The following is a 17,573-nucleotide window of genomic DNA, read 5'->3' as shown; positions in this document are numbered from 1 at the left end:
ACATGTAAAGCTGCCAAACTAAATTAAATTCTTAATCAAACGCGTTTAAGAACAATAAAACTTCGCCTCCTCCATCTTTGGAAAGGCTCAAACATGCGTTTCAATAGTGAAAGGGAGAGTGTCATCTTCTCTAGGTCACGTGGTTCGATCGTCGCATTCTTGGTCCTCCTCCTCAGTACCAGAGGAGAACTCCTCTCTTCCTCCGAGTCAGTGTCCTCGCTGTGCGTGTCTTAGGCAGACGTGGATGTGGATCTTCAAACTCCTGGGTGGCCTGGAGCTCATGGGTCGAGACTGAGAGCTGTGTGGACCTCCCGGGCGGAACCTGGACCTCTGAGGAGGACAACTCTTCTGTGAGTAACTCCAGGATTTTCAGCACGTCTGTTCAAATTAGATTATTAGAGTTTTGAGTGCGGATGAATTTAACTGAAGAGTGAAGGATTGATAGTTCAAAACCCATTTTAATTGTGTTTATTGAAACGTGAAGACGAATGAGTTTATCATCAGAGCCAGCCGTCCCATCAGGTGAACTAAGTAAAGTGCTAAGATTATTTGACTCGCAAATATCTCATGTCAGGTTCTTCTGACACTTCTGGAGGAGAGGAGTGAAGCTGAGGAAGGGAAGAGAGTGTTGATGGAGAGAGAGCTTGGAAGGAGTAATAAACCTTACTGTCCGATTTCTTATAGGTGACATGGTTACGACTCGTGTCGTTATGACATCACAGTTCTTCAGTGAGTGACGAGTCGTCATGGCAACAGCAGTGGACGCCCCGTGTCTGACAGAGCTTGCTGGACTTCCCAGTTGGAATGCCAGCTTCGGGATACAACCCTGCAACCGCAGCGCCCGTAACGGCGTCTACACACCGTCAGCCACTGCTGCCTTTGCCCTCGCCATCACATTCATGATGATGATCACCATCGTGGGCAACATCTTGGTCATCATCGCGGTCCTGACGTCCCGTTCTCTCAAAGGGCCTCAGAATCTCTTCCTGGTGTCGCTGGCGGCTGCCGACATCTTGGTGGCCACACTCATCATCCCCTTCTCCCTAGCTAATGAGCTGCAGGGCTACTGGGCCTTCAGCGCCATCTGGTGTGAGATCTACCTGGCTCTAGACGTCCTCTTCTGCTCCTCCTCCATCGTCCATCTGTGTGCCATCGCTCTGGACCGCTACCTGTCCATCTCCAGGCCTGTGTCCTATGGCCCCAAAAGAACAGCGTCATGCATCAAGGCAGCCATTGTTGTGGTCTGGCTCATCTCCGCTGTGATCTCCTTCCCTCCGCTTCTCTCACTGGACAAGAGCGAGGCGGGCGAGGACATGTGCGAGCTGAACGACGAGCGCTGGTACATCCTGTACTCCAGCGTGGGCTCCTTCTTCGCGCCCTGCGTGATCATGATCCTGGTCTACGTCCGTATTTATCAGATCGCCAAGCAGCATGCCCGCTGCCCCCTGGGCCACAAGTCCAAGTCTGAGGACATCAGTGACGCCTTTAGGAAATCCACTGAGCGGCAGAACGATGATGAAGCAAGTGCGAACAGCAGTCAGAAAGACAAGGTTCAGGACAGCCAAGTCGCTCAGAGATGCGACCTGACAGGGTTCTCCTCCAGCCCAGTTCCCAAAATCCCCCTGGTTGCTCTGAAGAAGAACCACGCCAGGAGACAAAGGTCCCAGTCAGAGGTACCGTCTGCTCACAGCTCCGGCTCAGAGGCCGACACCAATGGTGGGATGGAGGAGAACAAGGGGCTGTCCGATCCCCCAGTGCGGAAAGGTCTCAATGCTCAGATGAAGAACTTGGCGGTTCGGTACAAGAGCACCATGGCAACTTCGGCTGGGACCAGGCTGGTGATAGGAACTTCCAGGACCCCTGGGATGCTGACCACCCGCAGGAAAGCCCTGCTGAACCGGGAGAAGCGCTTCACCTTCGTGCTGGCCGTGGTGATGGGCGTGTTCGTGATGTGCTGGTTCCCCTTCTTCCTGTCCTACTCGCTGAAGGCCATATGTCCAGAGTCCTGCAGCATCCCGGTCCCGCTCTTTAAGTTCTTCTTCTGGATTGGCTACTGCAACTCTTGCCTGAACCCTGTCATCTACACCATCTTCAACAAGGACTTCCGCAAGGCCTTCAAAAGGATCCTGTGCCGCAACACCAAAGGAACCTTCTTCTGAGAACCAGGATGTGGACCTGGACCACAACCAGGAGAGTGTGCTCTGAGCTGAATCAATTATCTTAATGTTGTCTGAGAATGTTCTTGTATATTCTCTGAAGCTGATCAGATTAGCATCTGCAGAGGAAACGCAGTCGAGCACAGTTGGGGACGCGAACCCGCCTGAGGGTCCGACTGGAGCACCGCTAATGTCTCTAAGTGTCCTTTGTCACCGAGGAAACGGAGGAACAGACTGATGCTTCTGCTCCTGCTGGATACGAGTGCTTCCTCATCTGAGAGCCGCTCATGAGCGTCCCCTGTGGGTCACTTAGTCGGAGACTCGGAGTGGCGTGGCTGCTCCTGTGTGGAGACGGAGCTCACATGTCCTAATAGAAGTCATGGAGTGGTGAAGTGGAGAGGAAGCAAAGTGTGAGTGCTGACCAGACTGTCTGCTCCCTCATCCCTGAGAGACTCACGGCAGAGCTGCTGCTTTGCAGGAGTATCAGAGCTTTTCTTTTGACTGAGACTTCAGTCAAAAGAACTGTCTGAGCGTATCAGCGACAGTGACTGTGGGAAGTTGCTGGACATTCTGGCTCGGAGAGATTTTAATGACTTTGTGAGGGGAAGGCTTCTCACCAAGACTAGCAACTGGTCGTTCATGGGATGACTAGGAATCTCCAGGAGAGAGGAGCCAAGTTTGGTCCTTCTTCTGTGGGTCGACATGCTAGGTGGAGTCCTTGTGGCGGAGGCAGGAAGAACTCAAAATATGAACGCCTGAAATTCTCATCCTGGCTGAGTTCAGTCGTCTGAGAGAAGCCTGGAGTAGAGCTGCTTCAGTGTCTCACTCTTGACTAGTCGTGTGCTTCGTCTTCTGCTGTGGTTGAACACAAACATCATGTGACTTGTTGGATGTTGTGGTCATGTGATCTTCCTGCTGAATAAACGTGTCACCTGATCATGTTGTCATGAATCCGAGTTTGGCTTTCCATGCACGAGCTTGGTGACATCATCATCCTCGCTTTGTTCATGCGTCAGAGTCAGATCGCTGTAGCCTGGTCACGTTAGCTTTGGTATGTTCAGTGAGTCCCAGAATGTTGTCGCTGTGGGACATCCGTCGTAGGTATTTGGGCCCAGCGCCCCCGCTGACTGGCCATCCATCAGCTGAGCCAGTGCGCTGTCATGTAACCAGCGGGTCGTCTGTGGCAGCGCTGATGGTTTTACAGCCCGGAGGTTTTGGTTTTATTGGATCTTTAATGTATTTTTTATGGCCCTGCGTTCATCTGGGACCACGTGACATCACCTCACCCTCTAAATCTGTCTGAGCTGCAGCTTATGTTCCTGTCTGTGAGGAACCAAGTTGTTTTAGCAGGCGGGAGAAGTAGGGCTACAGATGGAACCTCATACAGACCCCGACCCCTCTGTTGTGTGTGTGGCTGGCAGAGTGCTGAGTCATGAGTTTGACAGTGGCGCGATCATCATGGACATCAACACTCCTTGGGCTGCTCCCAGCTCTGGCCACTACTGAAGTCATTGCTGTGAGAACATCTCTGTTAGTTTCTTCGTCTTCTTGTCCCCGTCGCCACGGTGACCAGTGCTGACATTTAACCGTGTCACCCCCCCGAGCTAACTGCTATCATCCTATCTTGTTTTCTTCATGAACAATCAGATTACACAGACACAAATGTTTGTATCTCTATCCTTGTGGGGACCTCTCATTGCTATAACCCTTTCCCCAGCCTCTCCACATGCACGCCTAGCCCTTCTGATCTCCACACACACATAGACATTCACACACTGTCTGGAAAACATGAAAAGATAATAGCCATTATTTTGATTCCTCATTAAAGTAGTCCATTAAGATTGTCGACATCAAGGCGGAAATGAAAGTGGTTCGCCACACCATGCACACACACACACACACACACTCACTGGAGATAAGGCGGCGTAAACAGATTCACTTTGAGAATCTCGGATCTGATTCATGAGTAAGTAATTAATTGATACATATCGTAAATGAGACATGGCAGCTCCATCTTATCAACGAGTCCCTGACGAGGAGTCATTGACATGATGTACACCTCATGTCATGAGTCTCTGAGTGACTAGAGTTTGAGTTAACGCCATGAGTCGGTTGACCGGGCTTCTGACCGGGAACCTCCAGTTCACGTGTGACTCGGCTGTTTGAGGTGGACTCAGCTGCTGGCTGCTCTGGATCGAGACGGTCCGGCGCGGGTGTGAATTTATTCCATTTCGACTCATCTGTGGGAGTTTTGTTTTCACACGCCGACGTAGATTGTGCAAACTTCCGGCCGTCTTTGTTCTGCTCGTCTTTTGGTCTCGGAGAAACCACTCACCTACCCCGTGGAGACTAGAAACCCTTCCTTGTGATGGGTTTCTAAGTTGAGTCACTGGAGGTCTTTGGCGAGTCACTGGAGTGTGAGTCAGTTCAAGAGTAAATTCTTCACAATCTCAGCTGTCACTATGATGATGACTGGAAACCTTGAGTTCCTCTGCAGAACATGAAGTCCTGCTCGGGTCAAGGTGGCGTGTGCTAGGGGAACACAAAGCTGAGATTGTGGCGCATGAGTAGCAAGTGTCAGGTGATGAATGTCTAAAGTGACGTGTCCAGGCAACATCAATGCTGAGCCATGCAATGCGCTCATCCAATCACAAGGCTCTGTCCTCATAAATATTCACCTGTAAGCTGATCTTGTATTCAGGCTGCAGCGGTCACCTGGAGGTCACCTGGAAGTCACCTGGAGGTGAGAGAGTGTGTCAGTCTGAACGACAGAGTGATTGTGTGTGTCTGTTCTTGTACTTCTTTGTGAGAACCTGTAAGAGTTTTTAATCAACACAGCGAGGACATTTTTGCAAAATGAGGACATTTTGACTGGTCCTCACTTTGTCAGGCCTCATTTTGACAGCTAAAACGACAAAAGAACTTGGTTATTATCATTGGGTTTTCGTTCGGTTAAGAGTAAAGGTTAAGTTTAGCCATTTGTTTTAGATTGTGAGGTTTAGTGGGAGAGGCTGGAGCAAGCATTATGTCAATGTAGGTCAATGATGGTCCTCACTAAGATAGGAAGACAAACGTGTGAGTCAGTCTGTGTGCGTGTCACACTTGACTCTTCAGCTTCTTGTTTAATCCGGTTGGTGTTGTTAAGGTTCTGGTCTGGGTCAGTTTACAGTTGGTTCATGAAAAGTGTCCAACATGACCGGTGGAAAATCTTTTATTGGCAGCACACAGAAACACACACCCACACTTGTATCTCGATCATTGTGGGTACCTCTCATTGCCATAACCCTTTCCCCAGCCTCTCCCCTTAAACCGAACCATCCAAACACATGGCAAACCTTAACCAGGACTCTGAACCAAACTGAAACCCAATTAATAATGACCCAGTTATTTTTTAAATGATTTTCAAATTGACCTCGTGGGGTCCCGCCAAATGTCCCCACAAAATCATACGGTCCTCGCAAGGATAGAGTTTTGTTAAGAATTGGGATAAACAAAGCAGGATAAACATACAAATGGATGTCCTAAAACGGCGCAACTGCCCACACCAGTGTTTTCAACAGTAGTTTATTTGATCAAACTGAAACTGAAGACCTTCACCATGACCTGAGAGGGGCGGAGCCCATCTGGGTTTGATGATGTCATCATGACAGTGTCCCAGGTGAGGCATGGAGGCGACAGAAGCTGGAATCAGGTCGCCTCCTGCAGGATGATGTCAGGCTGGATAGATGGCTCCTCTGGAGCCGACTAAAGTGGGACGAGGAGCCGCAGGAGCGGCGCACTGTCCCCCGGGACCAGCCACACGTCTTCATCAGCTGCTAATGGTCTCGACAGCCACGCCGCCAGTGTGGGAACGTGTCGTGGAGTCCGCAGTGGCGTCCCGGGACACGATGATTAACGAGCTTCACCGCTCTTCCTTAGTGAGGATGATGATGCTTGAGCAGGAGGAAGTTCGCGTGTGACCTGAATTTGGGGTTCACAAGCATAACCAAGCCCCGCCCCCTCAGACTGCACATCACAACTTATATCTGTGTTCTTCTGTGTTAAGCCCATGACCCATTCACACCTTGGTCAGTGACCCCACACTCATGTCGGTGACACTTATCACTCGGTGGTTTTATATGAGATTGTTTCATTTGTTGGTGTAGGACATCCAGGTGTGCGACTGAGAGTTAAAGAACACTCGTTTGGAACATGAGAGGAGCTCAGATGTCACCGCTGTGATGTCACCAGAGTCATGAGCAGCTAAGTGCAGCATCATTCTTGTACCAAACAGATTTACGTGTCAGAGCGGAGCTCGGCGCCGAGTCTCCTCACCGCCACTGACCCGAGAAATCGATGCGAGTCCTTAAATCTGCCAGACCTTTTATTGGGCTCCGGATCTCCCTGAATCAGATTAAAGTGGATAAGAGGTTCATCATCGACGACTTCCTCGCTTGTTAGCGCTGGGATCTGATGACCGCACCCGCTGTTTTTGGCGGGAATCTAATCCTTATGTTCCACGGAGGCAGCTGCGACTCTGAAACTCGACACTCATCCCATTATCATCTTCGCTTCCCAAGACCACGACTTTGAACCCGATTAGACGCTAACGAGGAAACTTGAAGCTCCGAGATCGTCCACTTGACTCAAACACATTTGTTTTGTTTTGTGATCGTCCTCACTCTAGAAGACGCGCCAGAGCGTCGTCATGGAGACCAGAGTGTGAGTGACATCGGTGTGTCGTCATGGTGACCAGTGTGCGTGTTTTTACATCAACCGCGGTGGTTTTTGTTCACCAGCAAAGCCAGGGTTGCGAAATGTTAAGTTACTTAAATGTAACTTCAGTTCTATGAATACGCGGCGTCCTCTAACGGGCTTCGTTATGACCGACCGTCCATCAGGAACAAAGCGATTGACGGCTCCAGTTCGGCCTTTGCTCTTGTCATCTTCAAAGCTCACTGCGGTGTTTATATAAACCAACTTCGACACTTCCACGAGTCTAGCCGGAAGCACGTGTCACTGACGTCACGTGTGGACAACCAAAACAAGTCGAGGCACTGCTGGTCGGTAGTGTTTTCTCTGGTCGACGTTCGCGGCGGTCGAGTTCTGGTCTCAGAATCGGAACACGGATGTGACGGTCGCCGGTCCGAGCTGTTAGCGGACCACTAGCTCCCCGCAGTGAAGCTTCATCTCCGGTGCACAAGCGTCAGGTCTTCTGCTGTCGGTACCTGTGCCGTGGGGTTCGTCCGAGGCAGAAGTTCGGGAGCAGCCTGTGAGCGGAACCATGACTCAGCAGAGAGGAGTCAACAGCCTGCAGTTCAACCAGGACCAGAGTGAGGAGCTAACTGCTAATGCTAACAACAAACATGGCGGGTGACGTCAACGTTCCACGTATCGTGTATCTGAGGAGAGCACTAAATGCTTTAGTGTTTCAGGGCTGTATTCGTGTATTTGCCGTGAATAAATGTGATGAAATGAGCTCGGGAGCGGAACAACAGAGTAACAACACTGTGTCGCACCTGGCGACCTCAAGTTCAATATTCATTTACACTTCTCTTTTAAACCTTGAGTTATGGATCCGTTTGAGATCCTATTGAGACCCTCGTGGTCACTAAAACATTGTGGTTCTGCTGGCCCATCCTCATCTTTCTTCTCTCAGGCTGTTTCTGCTGTGCGATGGAGACTGGTGTGAGGATCTACAACGTGGAGCCGCTGATGGAGAAGGGTCACCTGGGTGAGTCCTGCTGGCCTCCGCACCTACAGGTGCAAGCTTGTGACGTCACTTGTCGCTCTCCTCCGTCAGATCACGAGCAGGTCGGCAGCGTGGGGCTCTGCTCCATGCTGCACCGCTCCAACTTGCTGGCCATCGTGGGGGGCGGAGTCAACCCCAAGTTCTCAGAGATCTCCGGTGAGTGACCCCGAAAGTGTGGTGTTGAGCGGAGCTGCGTCTCAACAGGAGCTCGGCTGTAGGTTTGTTTTCCTCTGTGCGTGGGTGCCGTGAGCATGGATGTGAAAGGTCAGATGGGTCGTCAGAGGGAACAGGTCAAGCCGTCAGCGACGATGTGTCAGTGCAGCAGACTTCATTTCTATTTCTATTCTAATGACGTTTCGTTCCAGGAGGGAGTGTAAAGTCTTGTAAAAAGCGTCGCAGGTGCAGCCACAGAGATTACGCAGGTAAAAGCGAAGCATTAGCCCGGCAGGTGAGGTCAGCCCGTGGTCGTGATTCTGGACGGACGACTTAGCGGACGACGTGGACAACTTCCCCAGCGCACACTGAACCTCTCGTCTGTTGTGTTTCAGTTCTGATCTGGGACGATGCGCGGGAATCCCGGGACCCCAAAGACAAGCTGGTGCTGGAGTTCACCTTCACCAAACCGGTCCTGGCTGTCCGCATGAGACACGACAAGTATATCCCTGACTTGGCTACGCTGAGCCCCAACGCACAGCCGACCTGACCTTCTCTTTCTCCCCGTCAGGATTATCATCGTGCTGAAGAACCGGATCTACGTCTACAGTTTCCCCGACAATCCTGTTAAACTCTTTGAGTTCGACACCAGGGACAACCCCAAAGGTCCGCTTCAGTTCTACCATTCTATATCTGAGAGTTGGTTCTGTTGGAGCATGAGGCGAGGACAAGTGACAGGAGTGTCGTCGTCATCAGATTCTCCGCTCTCACTGGAGCAGTGTGGTGGCTGATTGGCTGCATCATGTCGGTCACATGACTGCGACTGCGCAGACGGTGATCCAGTTTCTGTTGTGTCTGCAGGTTTGTGTGACCTTTGTCCCAGTCTGGAGAAACAACTGCTGCTTTTCCCGGGACACAAGTGTGGGAGTCTGCAACTTGTGGTGAGACACACTCACTCACACACACGTCCGACCCGTCCAACCCATCTTACTCTCCTACAGGACCTGTCCAACACCAAACCCGGTACGTCATCGGCTCCGTTCACGATCAACGCTCATCAGAGTGAGATCGCCTGTGTGGCTCTCAATCAGCCCGGCAGCGTGGCCGCCTCAGCGTCACGGAAAGGAACGCTGATCCGACTCTTCGACACCACGACCCGAGACAAGCTGGTGGAGCTGCGCAGAGGAACTGACCCAGCAACCCTCTATTGGTCTGTGTCTCTGTCTCCCCACCTGTGGCAGAACAGTCTCTCTCTATCTTGCCTCCTGTGACAGACCTGTCTCTCTCACTCTATCTCCTCTCCTGTGACCGACCTGTCTCTCTCACTCTGTCTCCCCACCTGTGACAGAACTGTCTCTCTCTCTGTCTCCCCTAATGCGACAGACCTGTCTGTCTCTCTCTGTCTCCCCACCTGTGACAGAGCTGTCTCTCTCTCCCCCCATCTGTGGCAGAACTGTCTCTCTCTGTCTCCCCTCCTGTGACAGACCTGTCTCTCTCTCTCTCTGTCTCCCCACCTGTGGCAGAACTGTCTCTCTCTGTCTCCCCTTCTGTGACAGACCTGTCTCTCTCTCTCGCTCTCTCTCTCTCCCCCCTCCTGTGACAGACCTGTCTCTCTCTCTGTCTCCCCACCTGTGGCAGAACTGTCTCTCTCTGTCTCCCCACCTGTGACAGACCTGTCTCTCTCTCTCTCTCTCTGTCTCCCCACCTGTGACAGACCTGTCTCTCTCTCTCTCTGTCTCCCCACCTGTGGCAGAACTGTCTCTCTCTGTCTCCCCTCCTGTGACAGACCTGTCTCTCTCACTCTATCTCCCCTCCTGTGACAGACCTGTCTCTCTCACTCTGTCTCCCCACCTATGACAGAGCTGTCGCTCTCTGTCTCCCCTCCTGTGACAGAGCTGTCTCTCTCTCTCTACAGCATCAACTTCAGCCACGACTCGTCATTCCTCTGCGCGTCCAGCGACAAAGGCACCGTCCACATTTTCGCCCTCAAAGACACAAAGCTGAACCGTCGCTCTGCGTAAGGCCTCGCCATGCTCCACACTGACCTCTGACCCTGCCCTCACTTGTCTCTCTCCTCCAGCCTGGCTCGGGTGGGGAAAGTTGGTCCAGTGATTGGTCAGTACGTGGACAGTCAGTGGTCTCTGGCCAGCTTCACCGTCCCAGCTGAGTGCGCCTGCATCTGTGCCTTCGGGAAGAACACGTCCAAGAACGTCAACTCAGTCATCGGTGAGCGTCGTCATGGTTTGCACCAGGCCTTGTTGAACAGGACTGATATCACTTCCTGTGTTGATGGTGTGTTTGTGTCCTGACAGCCATCTGTGTGGACGGGACCTTCCACAAGTACGTCTTCACTCCAGATGGAAACTGCAACCGTGAAGCCTTTGACGTGTATCTGGACATCTGTGACGATGACGACTTTTGAGCGGGACAATGCGCCACGTGAGACGCCGTCTCTTCAGACTCTCCTGCTGAGACGCTGATGGTGGATGAGGAGCGATGATGTCACAACTGCTGATCCCTGATTCAGTGAATTGGTTCAAGCTCACCTCAGCTCGTTGGTCAGGCTCAACTTCTCTTTTAGTGACAAATGTTGTTAAACCATGATGGTTATTCTCTTGAACCAATGATGAAGTTCTGATGTTGTGGCTGGAGAGACAATAAACCGGCCATTTTCTACAGACCTCAGTGAAGATGTCATTTCCCACGTGTCTTTGCCCCTGAAAACTAATCTTCGTCACCACCAGCAGTTCATCACAGACTGGATCAAGTTTCATTCAAATCATTTGACTTTATTGAAGCAATGATGTCACTCTGGATTTGGTTTTGTCATTGTGTGTCAGTTGGCTTGTACAAGCACATTTTCCCTGGGATACTGGCTCAGAAGCGTGGTAACGCTTCCCTGAGCTGTTGTGACGCCAAACATGAGCGACCTCTGGCATCACTGGCCACAGGGATCGCTGTGGAACATCTGCATGGTCTCCAGGACGAGAATCAGGTGATCCAGGAAGGAACTGGTGGACACGCGGAGCACCCGCGCCGTGTCAGCGGTCCACCTACTGTGAGACAAGCCGAGGTCAACGCAGGTGCCACGCCGATGACGTCACCGTTCACTCACACAGACAGCGTGTTGTCCTGCAACGACAGCTGCTTGTGGACTCCGCCTCTCCTCGGTTCTCTGTCCGGGGACAGCGATCGCAATGCGATGGTGGCTAGGTGTGTGGAAGGAAACGGGACATGTAGAGAGCTGCCACGAGTGAAGGACCATCGTCATGGCAACCAGTGAGAAAAACCTGCTTTTCATCTGGACTCATGAGGTGACAAGGCAAAAACAACTACTGACTGTGCTGTCGAAGAATTACTGTGTTTCAATCCACTACTTTCCATGATTTAAATTCAGATATACAACATAAAGCTAAATCTAATTTTATCTTACTCAAAATATATTTTTTATAGTTTTGTTGGAAGTATACAATCGAAGAACTCTCGGTCAGTGAAACATTTGAGACTGAAAGAAGCTGAGAAAAAAGACTTCAACAATTGCAGTGATTAAATCTCTTTGGTCGCTGTCTAAATGAACGCTGTCGTTAATCGGGCTTCATTCGTTGGGTTAAACAGAAGGATACAACTCCAGCTTCTTCACATCATGATCCGTTTGCGCCGCCGCCATCTTTCTTATTGTGGTGTGACGTAAGTTCCGGCTCAACTTCAGCCGCTGCTTCATGTCTTCCGCCCTCCAGCGGCGGGACTCAGAACTGCGCCATCGCGCTTCCTGGAAATAAAAAATAAAAGTTGAAAGGATCACAGATTGAAACGGTGACAGGAAGTGCGGCTTTCGAAATTCAAGCTTGACGGTGGGATTTCGCAATCGCGCGCGGCTTTTATTGTGTGGTGCTGTCAGCAGCAGCTGTTGGAGCAGCGTCACTCTCTGCTGTCACCGAAGTGACTCGCTCGACTTCAGCGGCCAGATTAGAACCGGACCTCCATCATCATCATCATCATCGTCGTCGTCGTCGATCAGATCGTCATTGACAGGAAAGTGAGTAACTTGTGATTATGAGTTAAGTTAAAAGTGTCCCAAAGTTCAGGGGACCTAGACCTGTGTGAGAGAGAACCAGTGCCTCAGACTTAAATGTGCTGCTCCTCACCCCTGCAGCTGTTACCTGCGTATCACAGCCTCTAAAGCGCTTCTGCACCGTCTGTCCAGGTGGATGCGTGGCACCATGGCGGCTCAGAAGAGTGGTGGCACGCTGCGCGACCTGCAGCTTGCTCTGCAGCTGAAGATCGAGGAGCTACGGCAAAGAGATGCACTGATCGACGAGCTGGAGCTGGAGCTGGATTCCAAGGATGACCTCATCCACCAGCTGCAGGTGGAGCTTGACCGGTACCGCAGAGTGCCGCAGAACCCCAGCAACCCTTCAGGTACAACTCTGGCAGGAGTCTTCATAGCCGAGACCTAAAGCTCTGTCCTCTCTGTGGGTCCCACAGACGCGACCGGCCAGACTCCAGCTGGACCTGATGAGCCCCAGCGCACCAAGAGACAGGCCATCTCCGGCGAGCCCACGGGCCTGGACCCGTCCCAGCTGACCCACGTCACCCTCACTAGCTACCTGAAGACCAAAGAGTGAGTAAATGGGGGCCCGAGTCTTCCGGGTCCAGGGGTCTGACTGCTTTTGGTGCAGGTCCAGTGAGCTCATCCAGATGGCGCTGATGGACAACGACTTCATGAAGCACCTGGAGCACGGGCAGGTGAAGTTCTCTCTTGTTAATCTGTGACCCAGAATCTGGCTGACCCGCCTGTGCATGCAGATCCTCACCATCATGGACTGCATGCACCCGACCAGCCTGGCCCAGGGCTGCTGCGTCATCCGGGAGGGCGACGACGGCTCCATGGTCTACGTGCTGGAAGGTACGGCTCACTGAGGTTCTGACCCGCCTGATCACGCTGGCTATAGCAGCAGCTCTGGTCCCTCCAGGTCCGGTGGTTGACTCCAGTCAGTTAGTTTTCTAGCTGAGTTTTAAGGGTCCAGACTCGGCACAGCTGGTGTGGGAGAACAAAAGCCTAGAGGAGAATCAGGCTGTCGTGGGCTCATCAAGGACGGCAGGCTTTTTCTCTGCTCACGTGTCGGTACTGAAGCTCACGTGCCTGTCCACACTTCCACACTGTCCACACACTGGACTTGAGCTTCAGCGACACACAGCCGGAGTCTTCCAATTCCACTGTCCTCCATTTTCTTCTGACCTCCATGTATTTCTGACCTGCTTGTTCTCTGACCTCCATGTTCCCTCCAGAAGGCTATACCAGATGAATGAAGGTCATCAGGTCTAACTAGGTCCAGGCTAGCCAGGGTGGTCCGGACTCAGATCCTGTTTCTGGTCCGTGCTGCGTGACATGCATTCTGGTTCTGGTCTCAGAGGGGATGGTGGAGGTGACCAAGCAGGGGAAGAAGCTCTGCACCATCGGACCAGGGAAGGTGTTTGGAGAGCTGGCCATTCTGTACAACTGCACCAGGACAGCGTCGGTCACAGGTACCCCCACACACACACATGCCTCGGGTTTGACCACTGTGAAGGTCAAGTGGTAACCTCTGACACTCCGGTTGTTTGAACCTTTTGCCCTGAAGTGCTACATTTTTGTCTTTGTGGATTTGAGTCCTACTCTTGCTCTGGTCTGAGCTGAAGTGTCCACAGGGACTCACTCAGGGGTGTGAGACTCAGGGGCAGATATGAATCCTACTGGGAGGAGTCAGTGACTCACACGGTTCTGATGGATGGATGAACGGGTGAGTGTTGTGTTCGGTCATGAATGCAGCAGAAGATTCAGATTCCTCATCAGGAGTGAGTCAGAGCTGTTGAAGGTCGTGGGGGTCAGAGGTCGTGATGCTGGTGGTTGCTTAGCAACAGTGAGCTCTGCTATGTCGATAGTGTTTTCACTCTTCATGGATTCCGAGCTTGTTTCCATGGCGATCTTCGACGGCCGTAAACAAAGACCCGACTGAAGAGCTGTTGAAGGCGGCACCTTGGCGCCAGCCTGAGACTCAGGGCAGAGCCAGCTGACCTGTCTGTCGCCCACAGCGCTGACGGACATTAAGCTGTGGGCCATCGACCGGCAGGGCTTCCAGACCATCATGATGAGGACCGGACTCATCAAGCACTCGCAATACACCGACCTGCTGCGAAGGTGAGCACCTCAGTTTCACGCCGACTTGGCAGACAAACTAACTGGGCTGCCCCCTTCGCCAGCGTCCCGTCCTTCCAGGCGCTGCCGGAAGACGTCCTGAGCAAGATGGCCGACGTCCTGGAGGAGGTGATGGTCCCGACGCTTGCAGCGCTCGCAGTCATGCTCTGTTGGTAACACACGTCACCCCCTGCTGTCAGACCCGGTACTGCGACGGAGATTACATCATTCGCCAGGGAGCCACCGGAGACACCTGCTTCATCATCAGTGACGGACAGGTGAGGGAGCTAGTGAGCGGGTGAGTGAGTACCTGTTGTCGTCTCCTGGTCACTTTGATCGCTGTTTCTTGCTGCAGGTCAAAGTTTCTCAGCAGAACTCATCAGGTGACAAACAAACGTCGGTCATGACTCTGAAGAAAGGAGACTGGTTCGGAGAGCAGGCGCTGAAGGGGTGAGCGAGTCACTCCAGTCTAGAGACACCTGCTGGTGGAAGGTCAGCTAAACCTGTGGTCTGACAGTGAGGACGTGCGCACGGCGAGTGTGACAGCGGTGGGCGATGTCACGTGTCTGGTCATCGACAGAGAGTGAGTTGGCTTGTATCTCCGGCCCCTGGAGTCTCTGCTCACTTATTGTTCTGCAGGTCCTTCAAGCAGCTCATCGGAGGTCTGGATGACGTCAACAACAAGCAGTGCGACAGCGATGAGTTCTCGGCCAAGTGAGCAAGGAGCGCGGCCCCCCACCCTCACGGGTTGTTGATCTCATTGATGTGCCCAAGGTTGTTTACCTCTGATGTCAATCAGACTGCAGGTGGAGCTGGACTTCTTCTCTCGAGTCTCGCTGAGCGACTTCGACATCATCTCCACGCTAGGAGTTGGAGGCTTCAGCCGAGTCGAGCTGGTGAGTCCAAGCTGCAATTCAGGGATTCAGAGATGGTCCCTGGACCACCACGGGTATCCTCCATGGTCCTCCCTGACCTTCTCTGGTTCACCCTGGTCTTCAGGTTCAGCTGAAGAATGACTCGACTCGATCGTTTGCTCTGAAGGTCCTGAAGAAGCGGCACATCCTAGACACCAGTCAGCAGGGTCATATCCTGTCGGAGCGCCGCATCATGATGGAGGCTCACAGCCCCTTCATCATAAGGTCAGACCTGTCAATCACCCATCACCGTGGCCTCACTTACTCCTGGCCCTCAGGCTCTACCGGACCTTCAGGGACGCCAAGTACCTTTACATGCTGCTGGAGGTGTGTTTGGGAGGAGAGCTGTGGACCCTGCTGAGAGACAGGTGGGTGGTGGTCTTCAATCAGGTCCAGGTCCGTTGCGGGTCTGATTCTGTGGCGCTCGCAGAGGATCCTTCGACGACAGCGCCACGCGCTTCTACACCGGCTGCGTGATCGAGGCACTGGCGTCGCTGCATTCCAGAGGAATCATCTACCGAGACCTGAAGCCTGAGAACATCATCCTGGACCACAGAGGATACGCCAAACTGGTATGAGCCGGTCCAGGTGAAGACCCTGGTCCAGGACTCACCTGTTCTTACATTTCACTCAGGTGGACTTTGGCTTTGCTAAGAAGGTTGGACTTGGGAAGAAGACCTGGACTTTCTGTGGGACTCCGGAGTATGTGGCCCCCGAGATCATCCTAAACAAGGGTCACGATAGCTCGGCGGACTGCTGGTCCCTGGGCATCCTGGTCTTCGAGCTCCTGAGTGGAAGGTAACACTTTGAGGCGACCTGAGTCCAGGTGGTCCTCAAACGCTCCCTCTGGAGGGAGAACTGGAGCAAGCTCTCCGACCTTCTCTATGAATCCAGAGACCTGTTTCTCTGGACCTGATCTATAGTGATCCTGGTGCTCAGACCCTCATAAAATCAGGACTGACCAGGACTCTCTCTGTCCCTGCAGTCCTCCCTTCTCTGGTTCTGATCCGATGATGACTTACAATATCATCCTGAGAGGTATTGACATGATCGAATTCCCCAAGAAGATCACCAAGAGCGCTGCCAACCTCATCAAGAGGCTCTGCAGGTACGTCTGACCTGGACCCCTTTCACTCGACCTGGACCGCCTCTGACCCGGACCTCCTCTGACCTGGACCACCTCTGACCTTGAACCCCTTGTAACTGTACCAGGGTCCCCTGTGTGTGTGCAGGGACAACCCTTCAGAGCGCCTGGGGAATCAGAAGAACGGCGTGAAGGACATCCAGAAGCACAAGTGAGTACAACATTCTAAGTAATGATGTCATTGCTGTTGTCATGGAAACTGTGATTGTCAGGTGGTTTGAAGGATTCAACTGGGAAGGTCTTCGGCAGGGAACCATGGACCCACCATACACTCCTACGGTGTGTGTGTATGTATGTGTGTATGTGTCACGAGGCACGCAGCTGATGGAAGTGACGTCGTGTGTGTGTCAGGTGGCCGGGCCTCTGGACACCAGCAACTTCGACTTCTTCCCTGAAGACTCGGACGACCCGCCACCTGACGACGAGTCTGGCTGGGATTCAGAGTTCCAGCAGGGTTGAGGTCACTAGAGGAGGCAGAGCTTTCGGACATCGACTGCTGTGGAGGAGAACCTTTGATTGTTTGATATTGTTTACTTCACAAAAGAACACGTTGTTGACTCTGCTGTGATGCAGTCGCTTGTGTAGTCGTGTGCCGAGTTCCACGAGAGTGGCAGGGTTCAGTGGGGTCTCATATCTGGAATTCCAGGTGAGGCCACGTCTGCTCTGTCTGGTCCAGGTGGAAGATGGTGGTCCTGCTGTGGAGACTGGTGGAGATGGAAATGAGGATGATGATGAAGGTGCTGCTTGTTGGGAACTTTCAAACACGCTGTTTTTTTCTTTCTCGCAGAACCTGTGTGTGTGTACTTCTATATCTTACTTTTATGTCCCTATCCTTTTGAAGACCTTATGCAGGCCCAAACCTCTGTTTGAAGATGAAGACTTCAAAATAACTGGGTCATTATAACTGGGTTTCAGAGTCCTGGTTAAGGTTAGCCAGGTGTTTTGGATGGTTAGGTTTAGGGGGAGAGGCTGGGCAAAGGGTGATGGCACAAAACAAACACGTGTATGTGAGAGTGTGTAGTCAAGTGAGAGCTGGAAGATCGTTATCGAACCGATGACCTGCAGGATAATGAAGCCTAGTCGGGGTCACTGTTTCCTGCCGACACACAGATAAGACACATACGCTCTCTCACACACGCAACGGTTCTGGTCTCACTTCTCTTGGTCCAGCGGGCCGCTCGTGCTCGGAATAATAATGACTCTCTTCCGGCTGCTATTTTCGGACCCGCGGCGTGTGCAGGTGAAGTGAGGTTCGGTTGGTTCACACGTCTGACCAGGATCCCGGCGACGTCAGCTCGAG

The 17,573-nt window shown here is 52.4% G+C and overlaps 4 protein-coding genes across 6 annotated transcripts; 3 read left to right on the top strand and 1 right to left on the bottom strand.

The window, feature by feature from the left end:
• Window positions 1–746: 746 nt before the first annotated feature.
• LOC128763948 (alpha-2B adrenergic receptor) lies at window positions 747–2,217 on the top strand. The gene has a single exon (XM_053873242.1). The coding sequence runs from the start codon at window positions 747–749 to the stop codon at window positions 2,157–2,159; it is 1,413 nt and encodes a 470-aa protein (XP_053729217.1). The 3' UTR covers window positions 2,160–2,217.
• A 4,902-nt stretch (window positions 2,218–7,119) lies between these two features.
• Window positions 7,120–10,845, top strand: wdr45 (WD repeat domain 45). Of its 2 annotated transcripts, XM_053872624.1 has the most exons (11): window positions 7,120–7,468; window positions 7,795–7,869; window positions 7,939–8,043; window positions 8,253–8,309; window positions 8,436–8,541; window positions 8,612–8,706; window positions 8,902–8,981; window positions 9,042–9,250; window positions 9,956–10,057; window positions 10,121–10,266; window positions 10,353–10,845. In XM_053872624.1, exons 1-11 carry the CDS (start codon window positions 7,420–7,422, stop codon window positions 10,460–10,462), a joined length of 1,134 nt encoding a protein of 377 aa, XP_053728599.1. In that variant the 5' UTR covers window positions 7,120–7,419; the 3' UTR covers window positions 10,463–10,845. The 2 variants fall into 2 exon arrangements, with proteins under 2 accessions (XP_053728599.1, XP_053728600.1); XM_053872625.1 differs by lacking the exon at window positions 8,253–8,309 and having other exon boundaries at window positions 10,353–10,842.
• Window positions 10,795–11,708, bottom strand: LOC128763632 (EKC/KEOPS complex subunit Lage3). 2 transcript variants are annotated; one of them, XM_053872636.1, is made up of 3 exons: window positions 11,664–11,708; window positions 11,156–11,284; window positions 10,795–11,093 (listed from the first exon to the last, which is right to left on the bottom strand). In XM_053872636.1, the coding sequence occupies exons 1-3, from the start codon at window positions 11,705–11,707 to the stop codon at window positions 10,979–10,981; spliced, it is 288 nt and encodes a 95-aa protein (XP_053728611.1). In that variant the 5' UTR covers window position 11,708; the 3' UTR covers window positions 10,795–10,978. The 2 variants fall into 2 exon arrangements, with proteins under 2 accessions (XP_053728611.1, XP_053728610.1); XM_053872635.1 differs by having other exon boundaries at window positions 10,802–11,096.
• A 151-nt stretch (window positions 11,709–11,859) lies between these two features.
• On the top strand, window positions 11,860–17,197 carry LOC128763625 (cGMP-dependent protein kinase 1-like). The gene is made up of 21 exons (XM_053872619.1): window positions 11,860–12,076; window positions 12,245–12,459; window positions 12,526–12,661; window positions 12,720–12,786; window positions 12,847–12,946; window positions 13,453–13,566; window positions 14,113–14,218; window positions 14,281–14,344; window positions 14,416–14,493; window positions 14,571–14,665; window positions 14,733–14,798; window positions 14,855–14,929; window positions 15,015–15,111; window positions 15,215–15,354; window positions 15,408–15,497; window positions 15,560–15,701; window positions 15,764–15,927; window positions 16,115–16,237; window positions 16,362–16,424; window positions 16,486–16,552; window positions 16,625–17,197. Exons 2-21 carry the CDS (start codon window positions 12,249–12,251, stop codon window positions 16,730–16,732), a joined length of 2,106 nt encoding a protein of 701 aa, XP_053728594.1. The 5' UTR covers window positions 11,860–12,076; window positions 12,245–12,248; the 3' UTR covers window positions 16,733–17,197.
• The last annotated feature ends 376 nt before the right edge of the window (window positions 17,198–17,573 follow it).

The sequence above is a fragment of the Synchiropus splendidus genome, chromosome 8 (genome assembly GCF_027744825.2).
Source record: "Synchiropus splendidus isolate RoL2022-P1 chromosome 8, RoL_Sspl_1.0, whole genome shotgun sequence".
NCBI lineage: Eukaryota > Metazoa > Chordata > Actinopteri > Syngnathiformes > Callionymidae > Synchiropus > Synchiropus splendidus.
This window is presented reverse-complemented; position numbering and strand designations above follow the sequence as displayed.